We start from the raw sequence: 26,849 nt of genomic DNA, 5'->3' as shown, positions 1-26,849 counted from the left end.
TTGGAAAAAACCTTCCCATCAATGAATAGCTCCCGAGACAGAAACCCGTTGGAGCGAATGCACAAAGAAATGAAGGTTGATAAGAGACAGGAGCAGTGGGTTGTCACTTCTTCTTCTTCTTCAGCAGCTCCTTTGAATGGGAATCATCTGAAGAGCTCATGCACAAAGGATGGATTCATCTGTCTTGAATCTGAACCAGGAGACGTTTGCTAAGCACCGTTTCTCTTTTTTCAACTGTGTCCTGCTTCGTTACCTCGTAAATATATGGACTAAGAAGTGGAAGCAAAGAGAAAGTACTCATATGAAGAGTAGATAAGGCATTAGATGCAATTTCTAACATCATTTCCTTACGTTCAAACAGGTGTTTCTCCGATCCGATGAGGAAGTCTTGAGGGTGGATATGTCCTCTGCGTTGGGTTGTGTTAGTTGGAACTTAGCACATTATATCACTGTTGTTTGTGGACATTAACAAGGCAGAGAGGATCTGATGGGCGAGGGAAGTGCATGCAACTGCTTTTCAGTTAAACAAAGGTTTTTCATCTTTTGAGTTTTAAAATCTTAAGTCAATGGAAGGTGGATTGTTGAGGAGACAGGACTTAAAGCTAAATCTAAACTAACAAAATAATATGATGGATGTTAAGGCCCGGACACACAGAGCCGATTTCGGCCGTCGATGAGCGTCCTGTCGCCCTACTCAGATTGGTGTGTCCCGCACCGTCGTGTCTTTTCGGCCGTGCCGACACCTTCCGCTCCCGATTCCACATGTTGAATCGGGAGGCTGTCGGCAAAATAAATCACTCTGATTGGCTGTTCAGCTTAGCGAATCAGTGCATGAGAAGCGAAACGGAAGTGAAGAAGGAACCCACAGACGGCTATTATTTTTAATTTTACAGTACCGCACAAAACATGTTTTCGATAAGTCGTTATGTGAAACCGTCTGTGATGGACGAGAGTGAAAATGGAACGCACGCTATTTGTTGTTTGTATGTATCACGCAGTCTGTTCTTCTTCTCTCGGTTATCACGCAGTCTGTCTTCCGGTTGTTGCCTCTTTTGAATGACGAATACACACTACCGCCGCCTGCTGGTAAGGAGAGGTATTGCCACTCACGCATGCGCAGTGCGTACGTGCTTCTTGGCCGTCGGCTGAAGTCTTTGCGGTGTGTTCCAGTGCGACACATGGCAGAGACAAAGGAGACGTGAGGCGACACAGCAGTTGGGTCCGTCGGGACGTGTTCTTTGGTGTCAGTTTGGTGTGTGGGGCCTTTAAAGGAAAATGACTGAGGTTTTCAAGCAAGCCAAGCTGGCATTTGCACCAAAATCAACAGTCCGTGACGACGATTACTTACACACATTCACACCAGAAAGTGTCAAGTACAACTAGTGCTTCCCTGCTGCCACAAACCACAACTCACATTTTGATTCTCACATCTCACACTCTCACCCGTGAAGCACATGACCCATTAAAGAAAATACTTCACTTTACCCACTGAGATACTTTCTGATACGGTACAATCTTTGGTTCGTCTCAATCTTCTATCTAAAAACATATATAATTGTTTTTAATGCAACCAGCCATGTCTTGTCTTTGTAACAGTATATTGGAAACTGGAAAGACACAACTTAGCAAACTGCTTATAATCTTGTTATAACTTTTAAAAACGTTGTCACATGTTACATATTTTCATCACATTGTGCAGCCCAACCAGAATCTACAAAGCTGCAATTATAAACGCATAATTTGTCTAAATTCTGAATAATGAGTAAAGTAAATAGGTCAGGTCTTAGGGTTTACATTCAAATATGTGCAGTCAGTCAAAACTGGAGAATGTAAAGTCCATTTAAATACGGACAGATCGTTCATCAAACTGTGTCTGTACGCAAAACACCAGGATGAGGAACAGAGAGGGGAGAAAACACACACCTGGCTCTCCGCCTTGTCAGATTGACTAATCTCTCTGGCATTTCACCAACCCTTGTATAGAGTTTATATATACCTGTTTGCTTTCGGGTGTCCGGCACCTAGATTGAGTGTTCTGCTGCGGTGAAACAAAGGGTTTGCTTTAATTATTAAGCCAGACCTGCAGCCAAAGTGTATTTAAACTCCTCCGCAGTTATAGAAAGAAGTGAAAGAAAGTAGAAATTGTACAAGTCAAGACAATTTAAATCATCCTCTATCCTAAAAAACATTATGTCCGGCAGACAGAGAGGCTAGTTTCTTGAGTTGCAAACATTGTAAATCCCTAGTTGATGTATGAATGTATTACGTTGGTGTATTTCACAAGGTATTCATTTCATTTATAAAAAACACGACACACTCAGATGACACTGATGGTACAGAATACTAAAAATGTTCCTCTTACTGAGCTCCAGCTCCTTTTGCACACAACCCACATCTCAACTTTTGACCAAGCTTTAAAAATCCTTTCAACTCTCTAAGTCTAGGAGCTTATCTTTATCTAGCTCTCAATCTGCACGACTGCTTTCCGTTAAAGAGCCTGTGACAGCATCCCAACAACTGTTGTGCAATGAAATATTGGGCTACTAGTCATCTCGAACCGTCAGTTTAAAAAAGAAGGTGCGATACCGTTCCGTTAAATATCAATAATTTCGAACATCGCGGGGAAATTCCTTCGACTCATTTTGAAGTTTTGGGGGAAGCCGGAAGTGACGTCAATGCGGGAACGCTTCACTGTGCGGCGAGAGAGCCAAACACGGACAAAGTGTGTTGTCATGCGTAGAAATGGTGAATTACTGAGTTTAGGCACGTTAATAACGTTTTAATGAAGTTGACTACAGTATATTCATATTTGTCAGTGCTTTCATGTCAATTCGGCGAACATAAACATAAATGATCGTGGTGAAGATGATGATTACATTAGGATTACAAATCGGTAGTGAGAGCTGCTGAATTTCCTCCCGTAGGATGTGATATAAAAACAAATCGATTATTTTTGTAGTTGTAAACTCAAGTGGATGAAACTACATTTATTAGTGCTTTCGTGTCAATTCGGCGAACATATGATACATTAAATGATCGTGAGGATGATGATTAAAAATCGTTTGTTTCAGCTGGTCTGCATTTCCTGATGAGAAAACAAACCGATGCTTTTTGTAGTTGTAGTACACCAACATGGATTAAACGTGTGTTTTTTTTTTCCACAATGTTGGGGAAATTAATGGGTAAAATGTACGGATTATTATTATTATTATTATGATTATTCCCACTCCGATCGGGACACTATAGGTCCACCGTTTCCCCGCAGCGAGGCTCCCCCCGTTGATAGTTTACGTGGGCTGGGTGCAGTGGCGGACTGGCCATCGGGATTCGTCCCGATGGGCCGGTACCGAAGTGGGCCGGTACCGAAGTGGGCCGGTCGGATAAGTCACTAGCACATCCCCCATAGGCGGCGCGTGAGGCTCAGGTGTGGGAAGGCTAAATAACTTTTGTTACCTGACGCTGCCCGCCTCCGGCGTCTATAGAAAAGAGATCAACTCAGTGTGCGGAGTTTAAATCTCTCAAGTCATATTACAGGATAAAGGAAATACAGTTTAAACTGCCGTATGCAGAGAAGACGCCGACGTGTCGCACTTATCATTCATATCACATCATCAATCAGATCCTCGATCATATAATGTATCATATATTTCCTTATCTAAGTCAGCTGAGCCGTATCTGGCCATGCAACACTCACAGTGTCACATACTGTATGCAGAAGTATTATTTTAAGCAACACATTATGTTGACGAAACACTCGAGTCAAATGTAATTAAAGTCAGATCACTCGTGTCTTAGACGTGAACGCGCTCTCAGCTGGAGAGAGAAACCCTGGCTTGATTTACCGAGTTGATAACCAGCGTCGTAGGACCGCTTAGCGAGATCTCGTTTGTTGTTGTTAGTTTGTTACTCAAACATATCCAGGGTCTGTTGAACTGGCTTCGTAGTACAGGGCACAGGTGGCTAGCAGCGCTAATGTCAAAGACACAGACATTGCATTATATTTGTATTTTACCAGGATGCAGTGACACAAATATTTACATATTTACATTTACTATCTACAGCACCCGCCGCCCCTGACATCCCCCACTCCCCCCGTTGACAACTTACTAGCGGTACCGAAGTGGGCCGGTCGAGAGTCCCGGGATGATTTTTAGTCCCAGTCCACCACTGACTACATGACCGTATGATCGCCCATATTGACGCACCTAATTCCTAAACTTCTAACAGATACAACATAAACCGATCCTTCAGCCTCATGAGCTCTCAGACACGTTCAAAATTAAACTGTCATCGCTGTCTGAGCTTGCTGCTCTGTGCGCCATCGTGCGTTTACATGCAGATGCTGGGATCCTGAACGGTGCAGCTGGAGCGCTGTGCCCGCAATGACGTCACACGTAATTTGGCGGGACTTGAAGAATCCCCGAGCAGATCCAGAAAATGGTCAACATTGAAGGGCAGATTAATGGTTATCAAAGTACAAATATCCAAAATCAGTTCAGTAACGGTTTTCAAGGGGACAATATTTACTCAAATTGATGGGTTTGGATGATGGGGGAAACTCGTGTCACAGGCTCTTTAAGTGAGAGGAATACATCTATCCAGGCTTTTACCTGGATTCACCTCATGACTGTTCTTCAGCAGCACTTTCCCTCACTTGGCCACAGCCTCAGATATTACTTTAGAGGGTTTTACTTAAATCACCACTTTGGGCGCATCGAGGTGCAAAAGTCCAAAGGGTACTCCAGGCTTAATGATGCTGATATAGAGTGGTGCGAGAATGGGTCCAAAAGAACGGCTGGTTAGCATTTTACCACAGGTTGCCTCGCCTCAAAGTCAGCGGTTTTCTTAAACTTATTTGTGGTAAACTGACTGAAATTACGTCTTGAAGATAAGAGATTTTCAGGATTTATTCTACGACAAAACATCTCGGTAAATACATCAAATCGGAAATGTCCGAAGCATCTATGTGTCTTAAAAACATTGGTTGATAACAAGTTACTTAAAGGTGGGGTATGTAATTTATTTCAGAAACACTTGTTATATTCCATGGAATGCTCTTAACATCCTGATAGCAATGAATATCTGAAGTGCTTTGACAATAAATACATAAAGAAAAGTCATCTCTGGAAGCCGTGGCGCTGTAAAAAGCACGACCAATCATCTGAGCCGGCTAAAGTAACTGGATGGTCTACCTGCCTGTCAGCCTTCCATCGGGGCACAAACTTACCCTCATTGGTCATGTGCGCGTTCGTGTGTTGGAGGAGGGGCTCTGGAAGGAAGTGGCAGATTTTTTCCGGTTTACCTACCCCACCTTTAATGAGACTACAAAACGTGATCACTCCAAATATTAGCAGCGTTTAGCTTAGCGGTGGTGACGCGAAGTCATGTGCCCAAAACCAAATGGAGAAATCCCATTGCTTTTTATCCTGAGACCTTATGAAGCTAACTTTCACAACATACTACAAAAAGGTCTCCTGACTGAACCATTATATTCTCCAAGTCAACAGGTTAACTTATTTGTGGCAGGCTGACTGATACTTCACTAATTCATCATGGCTGCACCACTATATTCTCAATGTGTACGGCTGATTGAAAGCAGACAGAACGTGGATGCAAACCAGATTGTGGATTTTATTTTCCCAGGCATGGCAGAGCAAACATGTCTGTCTGAGATCATGTTACCAAAGCAGTTCACAGGTTCTAAATAAAGGTCCCTGACCAGTCTGATCTGGCTTTGTGGTGAATATGTTCTGCGTATGTGTGTGTGTGTGTGTGTGTGTGTGTGTGTGTGTGTGTGTGTGTGTGTGTGTGTGCGCGTGTGTGTGTGTGTGTGCGTGTGTGTGTACCCACTGAGATACTTTCTGATACGGTACAATCTTTGGTTCGTCTCAATCTTCTATCTGTTATAACTTTTAAAAACGTTGTCACATGTTACATATTTTCATCACATTGTGCAGCCCTACCAGAATCTACAAAGCTGTAATTTAATGCTATTAAAACGCATAATTTGTCTAAATTCTGATTAATGAGTAAAGTAAATAGGTCAGGTGCATTGTGTCTTAGGGTTTACATATATTCAAATATGTGCAGTCAGTCAAAACTGGAGAATGTAAAGTCCATTTAAATACAGACAGATCGTTCATCAAACTGTGTCTGTACGCAAAACACCAGGATGAGGAACAGAGAGGTGAGAAAACACGTGTGTGTGTGTGTGTGTGTGTGTGTGTGTGTGTGTGGTCTAGCATTACTATACTTGTGGGGACCTAAATCTGTTTACATAGTCACGTGTGGGGACTGGCTTCCCTTATGGGGACAAACTGGAGGTCCTCATGAGGGCAATCATTAATATTAGGGTGAAGACTTGGTTAGGTTTAGGTTAAGGGTTAGGGTTAGGCATGTGTTGGTTGTGGTTAAGGTTAGGATAAGTCTCCAGGAAATGCATGTAAGTCAATGTAATGTCCCCTGAAGTGATGTATACATGGTGTGTGTGTGTGTGTGTGTGTGTGTGTGTGTGTGTGTGTGTGTGTGTGTGTGTGTGTGTGTGTGTGTGTGTGTGTGTGTGTGTGTGTGTGTGTGTGTGTGTGTGTGTGTGTGTGTGTGTGTGTGATATGCAGCCAACTCACAGGGTTTCTCTATAGTCTTTAGTTATAAGAGTACTGATACTGAACCTTGATTGTGGATTGGTTGTGTACTTTCCCAGGGTTATTTTTATATTTGTTAAAGTCTATTAATTGTTTGCAGAGCGGTGGAATTATCTTTTTCTTACTGGAGAGGCTTCAATGTCCCGGTCCTGGTCAGAAATCTTTTTGCAGTAAAGACGTTGTCAAAAGCAATTCCAGACTTCAAAGACTTTGTATTGTTGATAGGAATTCTCTGGGGGATAGGAAGCCTGGGAAAGAAGCCCAGCAGCATCTGTCTCTGAACCCAAAACAAGTTATTATCAGTGGTCTTCAACACGGAGTCTGCCAGCATTCTCCACAGAAACATCAAGACACATGATATCCATGTCTTCCCTGCCAGCTCCAATGGTCCATGAGGGCTACTAGCAGCTGGTTTAGAGCCACAACATGCTCAGTAAATCCCTCTTTACGCTCTGACCTTTTGAGTCTTCTGGCTGCACATCAGAACTATAATGCCTTTTTACATCCAAAGTCCGGAGACAATGTTTTTTGCCAACTGCGCCACAAACGACGTATAAGGGATCTACTTTAGTTTAACCTTGAAAGTGCAAACTCAGCATGATAATGAAGGGACTCAAAAGAGGATTTGACAGAAGGATTATCATTATTTAGCCAACACAAACTTTGAAATACAAGCATACAGGACGCAGAGGGTGATGGTGCAAGTCCTTCAACATTAAAACATGTCTACAACTCTCCTCCACTACACCTCTGTTCCCATTATATCACCTGAGTGGTTTCTTAAGTTGTTTTTCTTGTATGCAGTTCATCAATTGGTCACGAGTCTTAAGCTGCATTCACATCATACACAGTCAAACGGATCTGCGCAACGTTGCAATCGTGTTTCAACGGAGAGAGCAGTGCCGAGCGAATAGGTGAAAAATTGCTCTCAAAGTTGACATTTTCCCAACTTTGGAAACCTTGCTTATTGCTGACCTTTTGACGAGCAACCAATCAGAGGACAGCTGTATGTAGCACCGCAAGAAAGCAGGGGAGGTAACCGTGAAAAACAAAACTTTGTGTATCATGTGAATACAGCTTTATAGATCGCTAAAGACACACACTATGGGTCTACTGGATAAAGTAGGGTTGTCACAATTGACCACATTTCTGCTTTTACTTTCTATTTGATGGTCTTGATTTCATCATAAAAGAAACTCCATTGTGACACTTCTAATGAAAAGGAAACTCAAAAGAACCACAGGCTGATAATTGACAAAGAAAAAGTGAGGACACGTAACAATAGTAGTGTCAGAATTAAACAGACTGTCATTTTAGCCATAAGTCACACGAAACAGAAGTGGGAATATTACGAGGATTATTCTCGGGTTAGATCAGGCTTTCCTTTTTTAAATGCTGTCTTTTAACATATAGTCTTGTCTAGAGATGGGTACCGAGCCCCGGTATTAAACGGGCCCCGGGGCGGAATTATTAAAGACCGTTAAGCTCCGACGTTATCGGTCTTTTTATCGGTACAAAATATGTCATTTGTATTATTGCTACATAAACATTATATTGCAGTTTTAGTTTCGCCAACTCCGTTTCTAATATGCAAAATACGTCTATGATGTATTTGGCCGTCGGCTGAAGTCTTTGCGGTGTGGCCAAGACGCAGAGGCGACACAACAGTCGGGGGTCCGTCTGTGTCAGTTCTTTGGTGTCAGCTTGGGGCGTCCGGGCCTTTAAGTATGCCTCAATCTTCCTCCAGAAGGCCCCCACCTGTGTTGCTCTGTACCACTGGATTTTTGCAGTAAATACTTAGTTCTGTAAGTTCATATTATTTATAATTAGTTTAGTTAATTTACCTTTTTTTTCTCAAAAGAACCGATAAGAGTACCGTTAAAGGACCGGATCGATAAAGTAGTAGTACCGTTAAAACCTTAACGATACCCATCCCCAGTCTGTTAACAGTAAATAGCTGATGAAATAATCATGTATTTTGTTTGATCAGATTAGATCTACTTTATTGATCCCAATTAGTGAAATGGATTGTTTGTCAAAAATATCAATCAAAAAATGTCAAGTTTGGCACTCAGCCCCTCAGTGGAGCTCATACTAAGGATTTAACCTCGTCAACAACCAGAGAGGAAGGTATCAATTAAAAAGACACGTAACGATGACAAATGTCGATATTCAAACAACACGAAGAAGATAACTAGTTGGTTGTAGGTAAAGTCGTTTTTATCCCCAAGGTAAATCTGTGTCTATCATACTGTTATTAAAGTTACTTCCAACTAGTGTACACAGTCTGTGGGATGCCAATAGTCGTTCTGAGAAATAGAAAAAAAACATTTACCAAATGAAAATAAGAAAAAACCACGTTGATGGAAAGTGGGTGATAAACCGTCTTGACGGGGGAATGCCACAGTTAAACAATCATCGTGGTATAAAGGGAACTAGGAAATAAAAACGGTTGTATATGGTGGTGTATGAAGAGGAAGCAGAAGTATGTAGTGAAAGTAATACTCAGTTGAATATTATCTTTTAAATTTCATCTAATATCCAAATGTAATGTGAGAGCGGAGAGCGGTTACCTGCATGTTAGGGAAGCAAATGCTCCATCTAAACATAACCAAGGTCAAACACTCCACGGTGTTTAATGACGCGGCCGCATGGAAACATCGCAGCAGATCTAATAATGTGTTTTCATCTATCGTCATCTGCATACTCATTTCACGGCATGTCAGAAGAACAGCAGGGCTCATTTAATTATGGAAATGTGCTGTTGAGTTGACAGAGATTTACATTTTGACTCAGCAGCTCTAACCCAGCAAGAGACATGTCCACCTGCTTAAATACGTCATTATTCATCAAGTGTGCTGCTACAACGGACGCCATTAGGTGACCAAGAAATCATTGTTATTTAGAACTATTTGAAAGAAATTGAAAAAAGAGGTGATAAAAGATAATATTTCTATAAAAATAGGAATAATAAAAGGTTGGATAAAATGTTTTATTTCTAAACAAAGTAGGAATATGCACATTGTACAATATATAATATTTAAACATGTACAAATTTGTATTTTACAATATGTTAGAATATTATGAAAAACACGAAGGTTTTAGACTAGACTCGATTTATTAATTGATGCCAAACTGGGAAGTGTATTTATTTATTTAAGATTATTTATGTCTGTTAATTAGGATATCAAAACAAAGAAGGTTCGATATTTGAGAGGTTTAAAATCCCAGTTATGCAGGGGGGGGAAACAATTATTATATAGACTAATCCAGAGGTATGTAGAAGGACTTAGTCAGACTAGAAGGACTTAGTCAGACAATTTGGACGGCTGCAGTACTACATACATACACATAGTGACACAGTGAGAATCAGAAGCACACATTAAATCTGTCACATAAACCTCCATTACCATCCATGCTTTTGGTTACGACTGCTCAGAGCCAGCTCGGACACACACTACCCTCCTCCACCAGAGCCTGAATACTCTCCTGCCTTCTCTGCTCAGACCCAGCTCGTACACACACTACCCTCCTCCACCAGAGCCTGAATACTCTCCTGCCTTCTCTGCTCAGAGCCAGCTCGTAGTACACACACTACCCTCCTCCACCAGAGCCTGAATACTCTCCTACCTTCTCTGCTCAGACCCAGCTCGTACACACACTACCCTCCTCCACCAGAGCCTGAATACTCTCCTGCCTTCTCTGCTCAGACCCAGCTCGGACCACACTACTACCCTCCTCCACCAGAGCCTGAATACTCTCCTGCCTTCTCTGCTCAGAGCCAGCTCGGACACACACTACCCTCCTCCACCAGAGCCTGAATACTCTCCTGCCTTCTCTGCTCAGACCCAGCTCGGACACACACTACCCTCCTCCACAGAGCCTGAATACTCTCCTGCCTTCTCTGTCTCAGAGCCAGCTCGTAGTACACACACTACCCTCCTCCACCAGAGCCTGAATACTCTCCTGCCTTCTCTGCTCAGAGCCAGCTCGTACACACACTACCCTCCTCCACCAGAGCCTGAATACTCTCCTGCCTTCTCTGCTCAGACCCAGCTGGCTTTCTCAAAGAGCACATTCTTCCATCTGCTGCTCAGCACAGTCACAAGAGGCTCACCGCTGCTGCGAGAGAGCGTAATGCCAACTGCACCACTGAGCCACAGTGAGTCCCAGCGGAGGTAAACATGAGGTCCACCAGGCCAACAAGCAGTGGGTAACTTGGGATCTCAGCATTTACTTAAGTACTGTACTTAAGTACAATTGTGAAGGACTTAACATAAGTACATCACTTTATTTTCTGCTACTTTGTACTATTCCCAACCACAGTTCAGAGGTAAATCATGTACTTTTACTTCACTACATAATACCTTTAGTTTCTTTACATATCTGGATGAATGATGTGAAATCTAATCAAGTGTTGAATCAGACTTTAGTTCCACCTGGAGTAAATCCACCAGCTACCCTGCAGTATACAAAGTCATTCAGACTAGCTGCACCTTCACCAGCTTTGAGAACACTTTCATGATCAATCATTATAAACATATCATATATATTATTCTGAACGGACCATACTGCACAACGACTACTTTTACTGTCGCTACTTTCACTATATTTTGATGAGAATACTTTTCTACTTTTACTTGAGGAACATTTTGAATGCAGTACTTTTACTGTAACAGAGTATTCCTACACTCTGGTACTTCTACTTTTACTCAAGTACAAGATCTGAGTCCTTCTACTTTTACTCAAGTACAATATCTGAGTACTTCTACTTTTACTCAAGTACAATATCTGAGTACTTTCTACTTTTACTCAAGTACAAGATCTGAGTACTTCTACTTTTACTCAAGTACAAGATCTGAGTACTTCTACTTTTACTCAAGTACAAGAGCTGAGTCCTTCTACTTTTACTCAAGACTTGAGTAAAAGTAGAAGTACTCAGATCTTGTACTTGAAGTAGAACATCTGAGTACTTCTACCTCCTCTGGATCGGAGTCCATGTCTTGTTTAAAGTCTGCTGTGCATGCGGATGGCTTCCCCTGCAGACAGACAGCATGAAGCACAACACCACCGGCTGACACTGTAAACTCTGCAGAGCCAGATAAGAGATATTGACTCATGATGGAGACCATAAACAACAATACACTCTGCTCTCTTCAGCTATGGCGCATTGCCAGGACAACTAATGACATGCTCGGAATGATTGATGCCCCATTATGTAGTTAGAACTAGTCAATTAGCGTGTGTGTCCATGTGTTCAAAGACTATGACACCACTGTTACATTGTACAGCACTTACGTTCTGCATATATTATTATTACTACTGGCTGCTACTCATAGTTAATCCACCCATTACTGCAACAGGAACCTAAGTAACTATGTGCAATAAGAAATAATAATAATGTTATAAACCACATCTACAATGCTACACGTTTTATGTATTTGATAAATACTGCTGCTACTTACCATCTACCTGAATGTGTACTTCTGGAAATTGTAACAAATATAAATACTATGTGCATGCCTATTTTCTTCGTCTCTATCTATACTTTGCTGTAACAACGTAAATGCCCTCTTTGTAGCACGAATAAAGGAATTATGAATTGTGATTGTTTTCCATGCATGAGGATTCCCATTTAAACTTAGCTGCATGTTAGCCTCTGCTAGCTAACTGCTAGTTTAGCTTTGTAAAACTAACTTTTTTTATATAAACGTGGACACACTGTGACTCGTTAACACTACACGTGTGTGTGTGAGCTTACCTCGATGTGTGGGAAGTGTGTTAAATCCTTCTTGGTCGCGGGCATTTCTTCCGGCAGCAGTCCAACATGTGTGTACTTCCAGCAGCAGCAGCAACAGCAGACTGAGTGCTGTAGACGTGTCTGGCTAGCGTTAGCTCACAGCTAGCCACCGGCTCGCTAACCTGGACAGTTACCTCCCCTCGCCTCTAGACATCGCTGTCGCTGATTTACCTGTATCGTCTTTCGGCGAATCTAACCTGGAGCAACTCAGAACTGATCATATCATTTACAATCATATGTTGGAGCTGTATAATAAATGGGAAAAGGCATACATAAACCGTTAATGCTATTGCACAATGAGAGGAGCGTTAGCAGGTGGTCAACTGTAATGGTCCAAACTTCGTCCTTCTGCGCATGCGTTATTCTTCTGCACATCAGGCAAATATCAAAAACATTTTAATTATATTGTCAAATGTATTTATGTCTACAGGACTATGCTTCTAAAATGTATTTTCTAAATGTAGCGTCACATGTAGCTTAACATATTTCCCTCAAAGAGGTGAGTCACACATGGAAACACTGATTTAATATAAACCTCAAAACAGGATCCCTTTGTTGTACCATGATGAACAATAATTCAAAACAGGATCCCTTTGTTGTACCATGATGAACAATAATGAAGAGTTTCAAACTAGAAAATTAATGAAAGCCAATGTGAAGTCACTCTTTTTATAACAAGAACAAGAGTAGCTTATTATTACTGTACAATTGAAGTTAAACTTATTTCTGTCTGGTTCTTTCTCTGCCATAATCATCACATGTCTCCTCAATAAAAAAAAGTGTGTACATTTTCATACTAACTTGAATACATACATTTGTGTTCAAAGTGGTGACTTTAAAGGTCCCGACATAGCCATTTCTACTGATCATAATTCCATTGTTGAGGTCTACTAGAATAGATTTATATTGCTCAATGTTCCAAACTCACATTGGTTTCTCAAACAGCATCTCTGTATAGTCTGTGTATTCACTCTCTGTCCTAAACGGCTTGTTGGAGCTCCTGCCCCCCCCCCCCTCCTCCCTGTGAGCTCACTGTGCTCTGATTGGTCAGCTCGCCCACTCTGTTCTGATGAGTCCACCACCGTCACAGCGGAACATCAGTGATTATGTGTTACAATGGCGTTTGTTAGCAACCAGGAAATGACACCAGTACTGACTAACAGATGAGAATGCTGCGTGGAGTCTGGGTGCCGTGTTGGCGGGACGTTGCGGGGCTCGCTGCTGCAAGGAGCGGACGGTGTGGGTGTGAGCTGTGTTCATGTCCTGCTTGCTGGGTGGGGTCTGCGAGACATCGCGAATGGACGCGGGAAGCGGGGGGTGCTGAACACCCCCATCTGCTAGGCTCCACTAGCCCCCAAAACGCGGCGCACCTACAGGCTACACCCCTAGTTTCCACTCTCATATGAGTCATGACGCACACCTGCACACTTGCTAGCCTGTTCCACTCTTCGTTTTCCGAATGCCAGGAAGGATTCTTGCCTAGCTTCTGAAGGAAGTGACTCGGAAGACATGTGCTACCAAGCAAGCATCCTCGTGATTGAGAAACGGCCTGTGTGTGTGTGAGGAGCTCCACGGATTGGTCCATTTGGGTATGGTCACGTCACTGTACCCAGGAAGAAAAAGAGAAATCTCCAACGAGGCGTTCTGGGGCAGCACAGACAGGTCTTCTCTGTGTTAGAGTTTTACTCGCTACAGGGTGTACTTTGAGGGTTTGTGACTCTGCAGACCGTTTACATGCAGAAAAACCTTCATAACAACAAGGGGACGTGTGATAACCAGAGAAGCATGACATGGGCCCTTTAAGACGTTAATATCTTGAAGAAAAGGCATCAACACCATCCTTTATCAGCAGTGTTCTCATCGTCATTTGACCCCATAATTAATCAGTTAATAAAATACATGAAACCACACAGAGGAAGTCTTTGTTTCCTACAACATCTCATCCAGTTATTAACTGTTCTTCTTGCTAATTATGAACAGTCCTGACACGTGGAATTACAAATGAGTAAATAATAAGTCATTATAAATCATTGTAAAAGTGTAAAATAAAGTCCTTTTATTTCGGAAACTGTACTTCAAGAGCTCCATGACTCTCATCCATCAAGTGAATATTTAAAAATATATATTCACTTATTTAACTTAAATAGGATGGTACAGGGCACTAAAGACACATCTGTGCAGTCATAACTTAATAACACGTAATAACACCGGTTCATGCCACTTTTAGGACAAAGTGCAGTGAAATAACCCTAAATTAAATGAATTTCCTCGTATTACACTTGAGTTTATTACTTTTTATCACAATGAAGGGTACGAGAAAATCATGAGAGTCAGCAGATAGAAAATGTGTCATTTAATGCAACATAATTGTGACTGAATTACAATTGATCTCATGGAAATAAATCACCAAACTGACAGACAGGATGTTTCATACAGGTATATATTACAATGTGCCTTGTTATATAATACAGTCAGGTTCTGTTTTCTTTTTTAATAAAAATAAGCACTGGAGGAGAATGTGATGCGTTCTGATTTTATTGTAAATTGGACATTATGCACATCACTTAGCGACTGGTGTTAATTAAGCTTGTTAAGTGGTCACTGAACTCTGACCAAAAAAAAAAAAGGCAAATTTGAGCCAGGAGCGCTTCAGTCTGGATTCTAGGACAAACTGTGAGGGGGAAGTACCACCATTAAGGGACAAAACGTTGATTTTGTGACTGCTTGTGCCAAAGATACCATTCAATAACACACTTTTTGTTTATCGACACCGTGAAGTGAAGGGAGTCTTTGTTTACAGCCAAATATCTCATTTCTTTTGTAAAATGCAAAAACAATTCTCGTTTTCTCCGCAGGTCAAAAAAAAAAAAAAAAAAAGGTCTCACTGACACAACAAATATTGCACACGTGATATTTTATAAGGATCTTTTTTGCATACAAGTGCCCCCGTTTTCCTATGTCTTGTGATATCTCCTTCACCATTATACAGATGTGTCTGTATATAAAAAACAATAACATCCAATGTGTAACGTGACGTCGGGCTGCGGCACCCAGAAACCTCTCTTTGTCCCAGTTTCTCTAATTTTCTGTACAAAGACGATACATCTATCCAGTCATGCAACGTTGTTTGGGGTGGAAGTGGAGGTAGGGGGGCGAGGGGAGGGGGCTGTTATGTTCTCTGCGGGGTGTTTTTAAGCGTTCTGCATTTCTTTGCCGATCTTGTAGCTCAGGATCTTGTTCCAGTCGATCTTGGTGCGCGTCACAGGAAGCTGGCGGCGTAAGGCTTTGAAGGTAGTGTCCGACATGGTCTGGTAGTTCTCGTTGATGGCCGTCTGCGAGGAGGAGGAGGAACACAAGGAGGAAGGGTAGAGGATTCAAATCAAACTTTATTTATATAGCACTTATCATCCACAAAAGGTGACTCAACGTGCTTCAGAAACCAAATACATCAACCCATTCCTACGGACAGAAGAGGATCAGGGACCCATGTGAATTTATTTTTTAGATCTGACGGAAAAACTTAAAACCAGAGATAGTCTTTGTTTCCCCACAATTCTTATTATCTAGGTATTTTTAAGAATTATTATGAATAAATAATACAAATTAGTAAACCTGTGTGACATTACAAGAATATATGTACAATTAAATGTCCTTTCTGTTCCCAAAGTGTGCTTCAAGACCGACTCTCCTTTAAATGAAGGGAAGATGATAGAATTCAGTTATTTATATTTATTATATTCAAATATTTCACTTTGTTTGGATTGTAAGCACTAAAATGAAAAGTAAAATAAAAAAAATAAAAATTCTGAGAAAAATCGATAATTCTGAAATGAAAGATTTTTTAAAACATTTTTGAATATTTTCTGACTTTAATCTCACGATTCAGATTTTAATCTCAGAGAAGGGGAAATAGACTGGTTTGTTTTCTTCAAATACTGAAAAGTCAAAAGCCTTAAACATGAAATGGATGGCCATGAAAGTGCACTTTCCTCTTGAAAAATACAACGTTCAAATATCTCCTCGTTTGAGCCTCAAATCTGACTTCATGATGAAAGTCCTGTGTTCGAGGTTTGCAGTGTGAGAGTGAAGGATTTCATCATTTCATCCTGACAAGAAAGTGATATCCATGTCTCTTTTTGAGTCGATTGCAACTCACGCCAACGCTTTGAATCAATAAATCTGTAACCCCGGGATTCCACCGGGTCCGTCTGCGCCGCGGTTTTGGTCCGACCTCCTCCGGCGTCATAACCCACCGGGAGCGTTTCGGAAGCGGAGCGTCTTGTGTGCCGGCTCGCAGATTTAGTTGATTTGGGCATATTTCCCTGGACAGGCTACTTTGTACAGACGAAGTTAATAATAGTTGTAATACTCCAGTTGTAAACGACATGAATCAAAGATGTGTTGATGTATTTTAGTGGTAAAAAAATGCATTCATCATCATAATTATTCTATATATAATTTACACAGTGCCTGTTGTGGAGGAAACTTCTGTGTAGCACCGACTCATGAAGGAGACACGGGACGAGCAGGAGTTCTGATGTCAAACACTGAGATTTAATACAAGCATCGGCCGGAGAAATTCACATCACAAGTCACACAGTCAAAGGTTCTGACTGCACGGGTGGGTTGCCATGTCAAATCTGATCAGCCTCGCATCTTGGTAGACCTTTTAACTAGTTTACAGAGAGTTAAATCCACATATTGGGGATGGGCGTAAACACCTCTGCAGACACAGATGTCTCTCACATCTGTGGAGCTTAGAAGCTAGCGTTCTCACAGTCGTAACCCCCCCCCCCTGTGCCCACCAGGTCAGGCCATAAAACCTAGTATCAACATACGACTGCATTAACACATTCCTTACGGGAGATTAGAAGCAGGGATGGTCGTAAATGTCAACACACAGAATAGGTTAAATGTCTAGGAGTAAAGACAAAATAAATCCCCAACACCTGTAAACCGGAGGAGAACGCTGGCATTTCTCCTCCTACTTGAAAGACTACGGAGGGATAGGGTCTGCAAAATGAGTTTATTTTGGGGATTGACTGGATGCTCTGACCGGTCCACTTCCTGCCCGGTGCTATGCAACGCCTCGCGTCGAAAATAGACTTGTATCCTATATTTAGCGGAGCCCAGCGCCGGGACGCTTCTAGCCGTAACGCGGCGTGTCTGGTGGAATAGCACCCCCAGCAACCCAACTGTTTTCTCTGCAACAACCAGTTTAAAATCTGCATATTTCAAGGTTCAAGGTTCTTTATGTTGTCATACCAACATAGCTACAGTGTAGTTATGCCGATGAAAATCTTAGGTCACAGGCTTCTTCAACAGTGCAACACAATAACACAGAAAAATATAGTGCAAGTAAATAGTAAATACAAAAATGAAAATAGTTTAAAAAAGTGAAATAGTGCAATAAGAGTCTATATGCAAGTATCAAGTAACAGTTTCCCATCATTTCATACCTGGTAATCGTTCTCTGCAGCCTCCATGATCTTCACAAACTCCTTCGCAGTTGACGCCTCATTCTAAGAGAGGAAAAGACACACGTGATTAATTACAGGTGAAAAAGACTGGGTCGTTTTTATGCACATGTTCAAACCTTAGGAAATACACAACCTAACACTTTCACACTGTAAACAATTAGGAAAAGTTACATCCCTGGCGATTTTTAGCCGAACATAGCAGCAATTTTAGACGTTAAATCAACTTTAATAGAGAAAACTGACAGAGAGAATGATAGGTTTAATGTATGAGACGTTAACACTGATATATCATGTGATTTGAATTGCTTGAATGTAATTGGCTGATTTGATTTGACATCATATTGTTCATTTTCCTCAAATGTGTTTGTTTCCACTCACAGAAATGGACATGGACTCCTGGACCTCCTTGTGGCTCACCAGCTGCACGTTGCCGTCTTCATAGTAATGAACCTAAAGGAACAGGTTTAGTCTCTCTTTATTGTGTTCATAAAGTCCTGTAACTCAGAACAATAAAACATGAAGTGGGAGAAATACAAGCTGTGTGGGTGACACAAAGACATCTCAATGGATCTATAAAAACACTCCTAAACATGACAAACACACTCTGGTGAAGGGAGTGAAGAAGTGAGACAGAAATGATCCAAAAGGGACGAAACAGAACAAGCTTTTTTGTCTAGTTGTGTTCTGACTAGAAAAACACCAACTCAACGTTATACTGAATTTGTGTACGAATGACACACACCAAAACAAGCCTTTGCGCCTCTTCACTGAGTGTATGATTTAAAAAAAGTACCTGGATTTTCATGATGCCTGCCACTTGGGTGGAGGAGGGGGAGACGGTGAACTTCCATTCTGACCTCCAGCGTCCATTCCTGTGCAGAGAGGAGGAAGCCACAAGGTGTTCATTGTTGTTATTTTATGACACTAAAACTAAATCACATACAATTGTTGAATCAAAGTCAGCTGTTAATTCTTGTTTTTTTGTGCGCACATTATAAATCTTAAATCAAAATGTAACAATGGTGTCAATCTCCGTTTCATTTTCCTTATCTGATCCTAAATCTTCCCCCCAGGTTCCTCATTACAGAAACAAGGCGGTACATACAGGAGCTGTGGGATCATCACAGAAAACTACCCATAAGCCCCGTAAAGTCCAGCAAGCAAAGAGGATTGGTGCAGCTCTTATCCAATCAGATTAACCCGATCAGAATCAGCTCAGCGGCGCTCAGAGGCCCAACAGTCACACGCTCAGGAGGTAAGTGGCAATTCAATCAAAGCCTTTAAGATAACTGGTACTTATCAAAAATACATGTAGGGCTTTTTGAGCTTATCTAGTATTTCAAGGTGTTTTTAAACTTTCATTTAAAAACATTGTTGGGGCACCAGCACTTTTGGTCCTTCTGAAAAATTAAAAGATCTATGATAAACAAGTCTGTCATCTTTACTAAAAATAAACTAATAATCAAAAATAAAAAAATGACATATTCAGTTACAGTCCAGTAAACATACCAGAAGTTTTTTGGTTGAAACTGATGGCACTCGATGCACACGATGATGGTTTGATGTCCGTCGATGGTTTTCCCGTAAATCTGAAGGAGGTAGAAAATACTTATTGTCTGATTTTAAATGCAAAAGGTTATTCTTTCTAAATGAAACAGTCGTTTTTGTTTACAGCTACGAAATGAAGCTCATGCTAGCGTGCAACTGAGGGACTGTAGTATCTTCAGTGTGGAGCCTAGAAGAACAAGGGGCCTGGCATGAAAAGCATCTTGCTAAACATCCTGCTGTCTCAAAATGGGATTCTTTTTGCCGTGATTCTTGAATAAATCCAGATGTTCATTGTTAACTAATACAGTAAAGGTATATTTTGCCTCTACGTACGGTGCAGACTCCGTGGGGTAGTGCTCCTTGACGTAGGCCCTGACGGCTGAGTCCACGGCGCCCCTCCAGCCCTCCAGGGACCCGTCCACGTCCTGGGGGCCGCGGGGTCGCTCGCCTCCTTCCTCAGGTGGTCGAACTTGAAGGACATCTTGCTCTTGGGGTCCAGGACCCGGCCGTTCCCCAGGTCTCCATGCTCTGTGATTAAGACCTGGGAGGAGGGAGGAGACGAGGAGGAGGAGGACAATAAGCAGAGCGAGTGTGGAGTGGCTGTTTGTGCTAAAAACTAATGAAAATTAAAATAAAATCCGACCACCACAAAGCAGATTTAAGATGTTTCAGTTGTCCAGGCAGGAATATAGTTTGTGCAATCTTTTGTCCTTAGGTTTCAACGATCAACAGTATAAAAAACGTGGTTTCACAACGATAGAAATTGTGCCATTTTTATGCTTTATAAGAGTTTATTTTATTTGCACATTGACTGGATAATGTGCCATTTCTGTTGAGTTTTACGACAGCTTTATTCGTCTGCCTGTATTGTTTGTGTTTATTTGTTGTAACGTTGTCCGTGCTTGGCCAGGTCGCTCTTGACAAAGAGATTTTAATCTGAATGAGACTTTTTACCTGGTTAAATGAAGGATATATATCAAGCAGTATCAAAAACAATGGCTCCTTTGTTCCCTGGGATTAAAACCATGCAAAAGATCACCCAGTTCCTAAAGCTGCCTTCAAGAACACACGCATCGAATTAACTCGAATAATACATTAAAACGAGAAAGAAAAATTATTTGAAAAAGCGATAGAAATAAACAAAGGAAGAACGGAAGATAGAGAAAAAAAACAGAGACAGAAATAGAGATAGAGAGAAAGTGAGAATGAAATTAACAAACTAAGAAAGAAACAACAGAAACAAGGGATGAGGAAAAGACGGAAACAACGAGACGTCAGAAGGCAGGACATTTTGTGGAAAGGGAGAATAATCAGGAGATTAATTAACGCATTGCAACGAGAGAAAAACAAAAAAGTCGCCCGTCATCCTCCTCAGCTCGCAGCGCGGCCTGCTGGGTAACAGACGGGGGAATTTAACCCGGAACAAAAGGGACATGATGAAACCTTTGCATCAGACGCTGCAATCATTACTGAAGCTCAGACTTCCCGACACAGAGAGGAGGCTGACGTGTGAATGGAGACGTGAGAGAGACCTCTGTGGATCCTTTAATCCTCCCTGCTCTGAGTTAAAGCCCCCAGAGAGAATAACATTAGTGGAATTATAATAATTAGAGCTGAAAATCTTCTGTAGAATTAAAGATGCAATGGTCTAATAATAATGATTTTTTACACCACTTCTATTACAGGATTGTTTCAAATAAATATAAAGAAACACTGAGCTCCTTTTTGTACAAGAACACATGTGACTTAACATCGAGTCACACTTTCCTCTGATGTGCATGAGCACAGGGGACCTATCATGCAAAATGCACTTGTTGATGTCTCTTATACATAAAGATGTGTCCCCGGTGTGTCGGGAACTCACGCAGCGTCAGAAATAAAACCCTCTCTCTTTTCCTCCGTACCCAAATCTCTAAAAACGGGGAACAACGGAGCTGATTCAGATTTGCGTCCGATATGACGTAATATCTGAAATGTGGACCCACGGCCCAATCAGAAACGTTGCTATCAGAAACAATGCCCGACTATTTTGGACGTAATATGGTCGGTGTTTACATTAGCATCGCTAACACTCAGAGCTAACCTGTACTGGAGAGCATGGGTGTTTCTCAATCTCGAGTACGCTTGCTTGGTAGCACATGTCTTCCGAGCGTCAAGAATACTTCCCTGGCATTCGGAAACCAAAGAGTGGAACAGGCTAGCAAGTGTGCAGGTGTGCTTCATATGAGAAGCCCCGTCTTACATTTTCCGCCACAGATTTGGGGAAATTGGTCCGTGCGCAAAGCATTGTGGGGGATTTTAAGGACCGCAGAGTCTACACATGTGCAGCCTCGAAATGTCTCCAAACGAAGTACGCCGGGCTCGGTAGAATTCCAAGTATGCTGGACATTGGAACAGTACTTCGGCGGCACTCGATGACGTAGTATGCTTGAAATAATGGCTCTGGAGCAAGCTTTACTCGCGATTGAGAAACACTCCATGTGTGTGAAGAGCAGGAAGTAAAAAGGAACTCACCTTGTGGTGTAAACCGGCAAGAGAGAAAGCCTTTGAGCTCCAGACTGTTTCAGAGAGAATCCTTGATAATCCATGATATGGCGTTTCAATCACGGCAGTATTTAGTTTAGACAGTAGCTGCCGGGTCCCGCATGAGCTCAGACCCCTCCTTTTTAATTTTAATACATTTTTTTAAAGCTTTATACCCAAATCAGAACTTTTGAAACAGGAAGTGAAATAGAGGGATATGAGGCATGGCTAGAATGGGTGATCTGTTTGGTATTTTGAGCAAAACCACTTCATAAACAATGTTTTTTTATATATGTTTATATATCTGAGACCTATGCTATTGCCTAACAATAGCACGATAGGTGACCTTTAAACGTTTGGAGTTGTTAATTATTTCAGTAACTACTCTTCATTTTGTTAACCACGCACGTTGGTTTATACAGCAGGCATGATCAATATTTATATTTATTATAGTGAACAAAGAAAGTCCTGTTTTTTCATTTTCTTCCGATTTGTTATGTTCTTATATATATATATATATATATATATATTCGACTCGGCATTTCACTTTTATGTCCTTGTCACAATATCTTTTTCTTCCAGAGCCACAGATTCTCCTGAACTGATCCCCATGTTTTCAGAGCGGTGTGCAGAGAGCGGGTCGGAGCTGAAGAATAATCTCACCTGTTCTTCGTATCCCTCGACCTTCACCGGGGTGAACTGGTCCAAGTTGTACTGTGCAAACGCACTGCAGAGAGAGGGAAATAAAGTGTTACTTTAAACACCCTTAGCTAGGCACTTTATTCAAAGATACCTACAACTCTAGGCTGCTAATTTTCTTAAGATTTAAAGATGTTGGTCTATTTAAGATATGTTAGCTGACAGTGTTTGAGCAATATGGATGTGGACTAAAGGGCTGTCCACACAAACCATACATTTATGTTGAACATAGCGCAGACTGTCTCGTTTACTTCTGGTCAATAACTAAGTAATAACATGGACGGTTTGAAAAGTACCACAAAGTGAGGAGAGCTGTTCATTTAAAAAGGTAGCCTAATTTGTTTTAAATCATTTTACTATACCCTGTTGTGTAAAAAACTAAGTTGCCTATATATTTGTGTTCCTGTGTGCTCAGGTTCCTACCAGTGAACGGTTTTATTTTCCTTTACTAAGGCGAGAAGGAAAATCGAAGTCCTCTAGAAATGTTTTAGGCCATTTCTGACTCACCTCGTGTGATCATTATGTTGAGCACTATATGCGTAGATAAGGCAGGTCATTTGAAAGTGCATAAGTAAGCCCTACATGTTTTGTAAAAGTCATTACATTTTTTTAGATTATAAATGGTAACCAAAGCTGCCACAACGATTTTGTCCAACTAACAAGCATCTATATTTGGAGATACCATTTATTTATCTATTTTTGGAACAGATTTTTATCAGAGTGACAGTGTTGAAAGGGGGAGGCGGAGGCGATGACATGCGTAATGGGAGCAGGTGTTGCCATATAGTTATTGTAAAAACTAAATAAAAACAACATTTTCAATGAGCTTGTTGAATTGTGACATTTTCATTCAGACTTTTTGCAGATTCTGGAAAAAGACCTGGATGACGAGCAACGGGAGAGACTTACTGCGCTGCACCCTCCCTGAGAAGATTGTCATTGTTGAGCAGCAATCGCACATCTGAGGAGAGCACACACACACACACACACACACACACCACACACACACACACACACACAGCACACACACACACACACACACACACACACACACACACACACACACACACACACACACACACACACACACACACACACACACACACACACACACACACACACACACACACACACACACACACACACACACACACACACACACACACACACACACACACACACACACCACACACACAACACACCACACACACACACACACACACACACACACACACACACACACACACACACACACACACACACCACACAGTGAATTAGCTCGGTGGAAAAGGTTGTAACATCAAACAGAGATGAAAGAGGACAAAGTGGCACGAGGGGACTGTAATTCAAAGTGTAAGTGTGTGTGTGTGTGTGTGTGTGTGTGTGTGTGTGTGTGTGTGTGTGTGTGTCAGGCTGTGATAAGAGGCAGACAGAGAGCCCGTTGGCGCTCCTCTGAGGTGACGACATTTATCGCAGCCGGACGAAGATTTAATAACGCCAAACACACACTCTGGAGGGGCGGCACCGTGAGGGAGGGGTGTCAACACAGAGCTGCAGGGCGAGAAACTATTTGGCCCAGACACCATCGTCTCTATTTGCTCTAGGTGTTCCCAGAGGGCACCGCATGTGAACAGAGAAGATTATCCGTTTCAGCTTCTGGAGAAAACTATTTAGGAGCAAGCATTGGGGAAATATGGCTAGTTTTACTACAATAAATGTAAATTAACAGGCAATTTTATGATAGAAAATGTTCCTTAAAGCCACTTAAATAAAATCCATGCATGCTGCTTTGTTAAAGTAAAGAATATATGTGCATTTTATATTCTATGCCTTTGTATGTCTTTACAAAGTCATACATTGTAGACAGAGCCGGTGTTTTCCGTGTATATAATGGGTCATTTTAGCCTGTATTTAGAAGATGAAGAGATATGTGAGGTGAGGAAGAGGAGGAGGGATGAAGGTTTCCCAGGTCTACGTCAATAACATCGCACTTTACACTCTTCAAAAAGAAGAATAAACGGAGTACTCACCATTGAAAACTTCGTTGAACTCTCCTGGCGGGGCGTGGATGACGAAGTTAGCTGCTATGCGTACCTGCAGAGAAAACAAAAAGAGGTACAGGTTAAGACTGATAGTCGAACACTAAACTAATCCTCACCAAATATCAACATGATGAATCAATGTTTGACACAGTCCAAGATCTCAGACATTATATTGCATTAAAACCCGTTTGATTATTAGGATATTTCTTTTTACAATTCCCACCACTCCCAGCGAGAAACATGTTTTTAAATCATGAGCAACAGCAATTTGGGCGAGTGCACATTTAAAAACAGGTGGCACAATAAGTCATTTAGCTAAATAAGTGAATATTATTCTGAATCAAGTATTGTGGATGTCGCGGCCCTACAAATATATTCTACTAACTCGATAATAACCCTTTGTTTGGTACGGATTATCTTAAAAACACACTGTGGTCATTTGAAATACATCTTTCATGATTAGACTGGATTAGAGAAGTACTGAGACGAAGAAAACATCTAACCAGAAGTGCAACTAAGCAGTAAAGTGCAGTGTTATCATTTAAAGTATTATATAAAGAAGACAAGTGAAAGTACATACACTATGGACAGTATATATGTGTATATAAACACTATGAACAATAGAAGATTCAAGATAATAAGAATAAGAATCAGTGAAATATTGCGGTTAGTGATTAGTTCCATATTGTGCAGCAATAGTTCTGACTCCTTCTCAAGTTTGCAGAAGTTCACCTCAAGTAAAGCTATTCGTATCATTCACCAAGTGAACTCTGAATAGGTGCGCACCTCGGCCAACAGAGGGTGTAGCGTTACCGTGTCACTATCTAGAGGGTGGAGTGAGGCGGTGTATTATCACTCACTAAACGCTGTCATTCCCCTCTTCCTCACTTCTCTTCTGCTGCTGCGCCACAACACTTCCTGTTTCTAGGTCACATGTCAAACTGACAGCGAGACGGCCGCGGCCCCTCCCTCCCCCCATGCTTCACGACCATATAAGGAGATCAAAATGTGCTGAGGACTCTAGTGCACATTCTCTCTCTCGCCCCACCTCTATATCCCCTCTCTATCTCTGAGAGGGTACCGTGGTGCATCAGAGAGTGTGTGTGTGTGTGTGTGTGTGTGTGTGTGTGTGTGTGACAGAGTGTGTGACAGAGTGTGTGTGTTTGTTTGTCCCCCAGGCCCTTATTAGCAGTGTGTGTATACAAGTGCTCTGGCACTCGTGCAGAGCTGCAGATTGATTCCTGCTAATGAGCGATGCTGAGAGAAGGGAAGCCACTCGGGGAGGAACGTGTGTGTGTGTGTGTGTGTGTGTGTGTGTGTGTGTGTGTGTGTGTCTGTGTGTAATGTTGAGATCAAAGTTTATCTGTCTCAGACATCATGACCAAATGATGTTGGTTATCTACAATTTCACAAAAAAACCAATGCTGATATCTGTCTGTCTATATATATATATATATGTGTCTGTTGTTGTCTGTGTGTGTGTGTGTGTGTGTGTGTGTGTGTGTGTGACTGTGTGTGTTGACTGTGTGGGTGTGTGTGTGTGTGTGTGTGACTGTGACTGTGTGTGTATGTGTGTATGTTGTGTGTGTGTGTTTGTGTGTGTGTGTGGGTGTGTGTGTATGTGTGACTGTTGACTGTGTGGTGTGTATGTGTGTATGTTGTGTGTGGTGTGTGTGTGTGTGTGGTGTGTGTGTGTGTGTGTGTGTGTCACATACTCTCACTTTGTTCAACAGCTGGTGGAAAATGGTGTTTGTGACTCCCTGAGGGAAGACTGAGGGAAGACTGAGGGAAGACTCATTTGCATTGCGTCTCCCTCATTACGCCGGACAGCAGAGTAACACACTTTCCATATGCAGACAGCATCTAACAAGACTTTGTTTACGGATTATTTTATTTGAACCAAAGTGAGTTATCAGCGAACATCAGTCCATGTAACGTTAAAACTTCTCTACTTATTTTTAATCGGCTGCTTCCTGTAACTGGCGCTGACGACTGAGGTTTCAACTCAAACACCACTTAAGGTAAAGATTACAATTGAATGGCCATTTTCAATCCAAAAAACGGTCCTCTTCAACTCTATCAGGTCTTTGCAGGTCTCCCTTGAAAAAGAGATCAT

The 26,849-nt window shown here is 41.7% G+C and overlaps 2 protein-coding genes across 4 annotated transcripts in view; both read right to left on the bottom strand.

Moving 5' to 3' along the window:
* Positions 1-12,724, bottom strand: part of LOC117537163 (suppressor of tumorigenicity 7 protein homolog) — a gene marked incomplete at its 3' end in the record, with an annotated part of 63,898 nt that extends 51,174 nt beyond the window's left edge. For all 3 annotated transcript variants that reach the window (XM_034202303.1, XM_034202302.1, XM_034202305.1), the window contains 1 exon segment: positions 12,403-12,724.
* Positions 12,725-14,777: 2,053 nt separating this feature from the next.
* LOC117537162 (F-actin-capping protein subunit alpha-2-like) lies at positions 14,778-24,785 on the bottom strand (the record flags this gene model as incomplete). Its single annotated transcript, XM_034202301.1, is given in 11 exon segments — positions 14,778-15,773; positions 17,901-17,963; positions 18,300-18,371; positions 18,715-18,793; positions 19,431-19,510; positions 19,803-19,816; positions 19,819-19,900; positions 19,903-20,010; positions 22,656-22,719; positions 23,601-23,652; positions 24,722-24,785. Coding segments are annotated over 11 exon segments (819 nt in total), but the record flags the coding sequence as incomplete, so codon positions are not given.
* Positions 24,786-26,849: the final 2,064 nt, after the last annotated feature.

Source organism: Gymnodraco acuticeps, unplaced genomic scaffold (assembly GCF_902827175.1).
Source record: "Gymnodraco acuticeps unplaced genomic scaffold, fGymAcu1.1, whole genome shotgun sequence".
Taxonomy (NCBI): Eukaryota; Metazoa; Chordata; class Actinopteri; order Perciformes; family Bathydraconidae; genus Gymnodraco; species Gymnodraco acuticeps.
This window is presented reverse-complemented; position numbering and strand designations above follow the sequence as displayed.